The sequence below is a fragment of the Acanthisitta chloris genome, unplaced genomic scaffold (assembly GCF_000695815.1).
Source record: "Acanthisitta chloris isolate BGI_N310 unplaced genomic scaffold, ASM69581v1 scaffold26972, whole genome shotgun sequence".
Lineage (NCBI taxonomy): Eukaryota > Metazoa > Chordata > Aves > Passeriformes > Acanthisittidae > Acanthisitta > Acanthisitta chloris.
This window is the reverse complement of record NW_008660271.1, coordinates 1-842: the sequence shown is the minus strand read 5'-3', so window position 1 is coordinate 842 and position 842 is coordinate 1. Positions and strand designations below refer to the sequence as shown.

The following is an 842-nucleotide window of genomic DNA, read 5'->3' as shown; positions in this document are numbered from 1 at the left end:
AGCAGCACGTCCAGGCTGTTGGCTCTGACCTTCCTGGTTGTGCTGCCTCTTGCAGAAAATGATGAAGGACAACAACCTCGTGAGGCACTTGGATGCGTGTGAGACCATGGGCAACGCCACCGCCATCTGCTCGGACAAGACGGGCACGCTGACCATGAACCGCATGACCGTGGTGCAGGCCTACCTGGGGGACACCCACTACCGCCAGATCCCCGACCCCGAAGCCATCCTGCCCAAAATCCTGGACCTCATCGTGCATGGGGTTGCCATCAACTCAGCCTATACCTCCAAGATCCTGGTGAGCTCCTCAAATCCTCTGGCCCCACCACTGGTGTTGGCCGTCCCGCGGCTCCGTACTCAAATTTGGCATTGCCTTTCCTTCCTCCTCCGCAGCCTCCCGAGAAGGAAGGAGGACTGCCCCGCCAGGTGGGCAACAAGACAGAGTGTGCCCTGCTGGGCTTCGTGCTGGACCTGAAACAGGACTACCAGGCTGTGCGCAACGAGGTGCCGGAGGAGAAGCTCTACAAGGTCTACACCTTCAACTCGGTGCGCAAGTCCATGAGCACAGTGCTGAAGAACAGCGGCGGCGGCTTCCGCATGTACAGCAAGGGAGCGTCCGAGATCATCCTGCGCAAGTAACCGTCCTGCTCTCCCCACCCCAGGGATTGGGGCCTGGCTGCCCTGCAGACCTGGCCTGGGGGGCTGAGGGGAGGAGCAGGGAGGTGACTCTCAGGAGGTGCAGAGCGTTGGGCTCTCGTTGGGTGGCTTTGGCATAGCTGTAGGGTGGGGGGATTGCCCCTGTTTTGGAGTTGAGGGTGATGGGAATGTGCCACCACTGGTCA

General features: G+C 60.8%; 1 protein-coding gene across 1 annotated transcript in view; it reads left to right on the top strand.

The window, feature by feature from the left end:
* LOC103797548 (plasma membrane calcium-transporting ATPase 4-like) overlaps window positions 1–639 on the top strand; it is a gene marked incomplete at its 5' end in the record, with an annotated part of 5813 nt that extends 5174 nt beyond the window's left edge. Inside the window, 2 exons of the mRNA XM_009069767.1 lie at window positions 37–298; window positions 394–639. Of these exons, the coding sequence (XP_009068015.1) occupies window positions 37–298; window positions 394–639 (508 nt within the window). The remainder of the gene's footprint in view (window positions 1–36; window positions 299–393) is intronic.
* Between the last annotated feature and the right edge of the window lie 203 nt (window positions 640–842).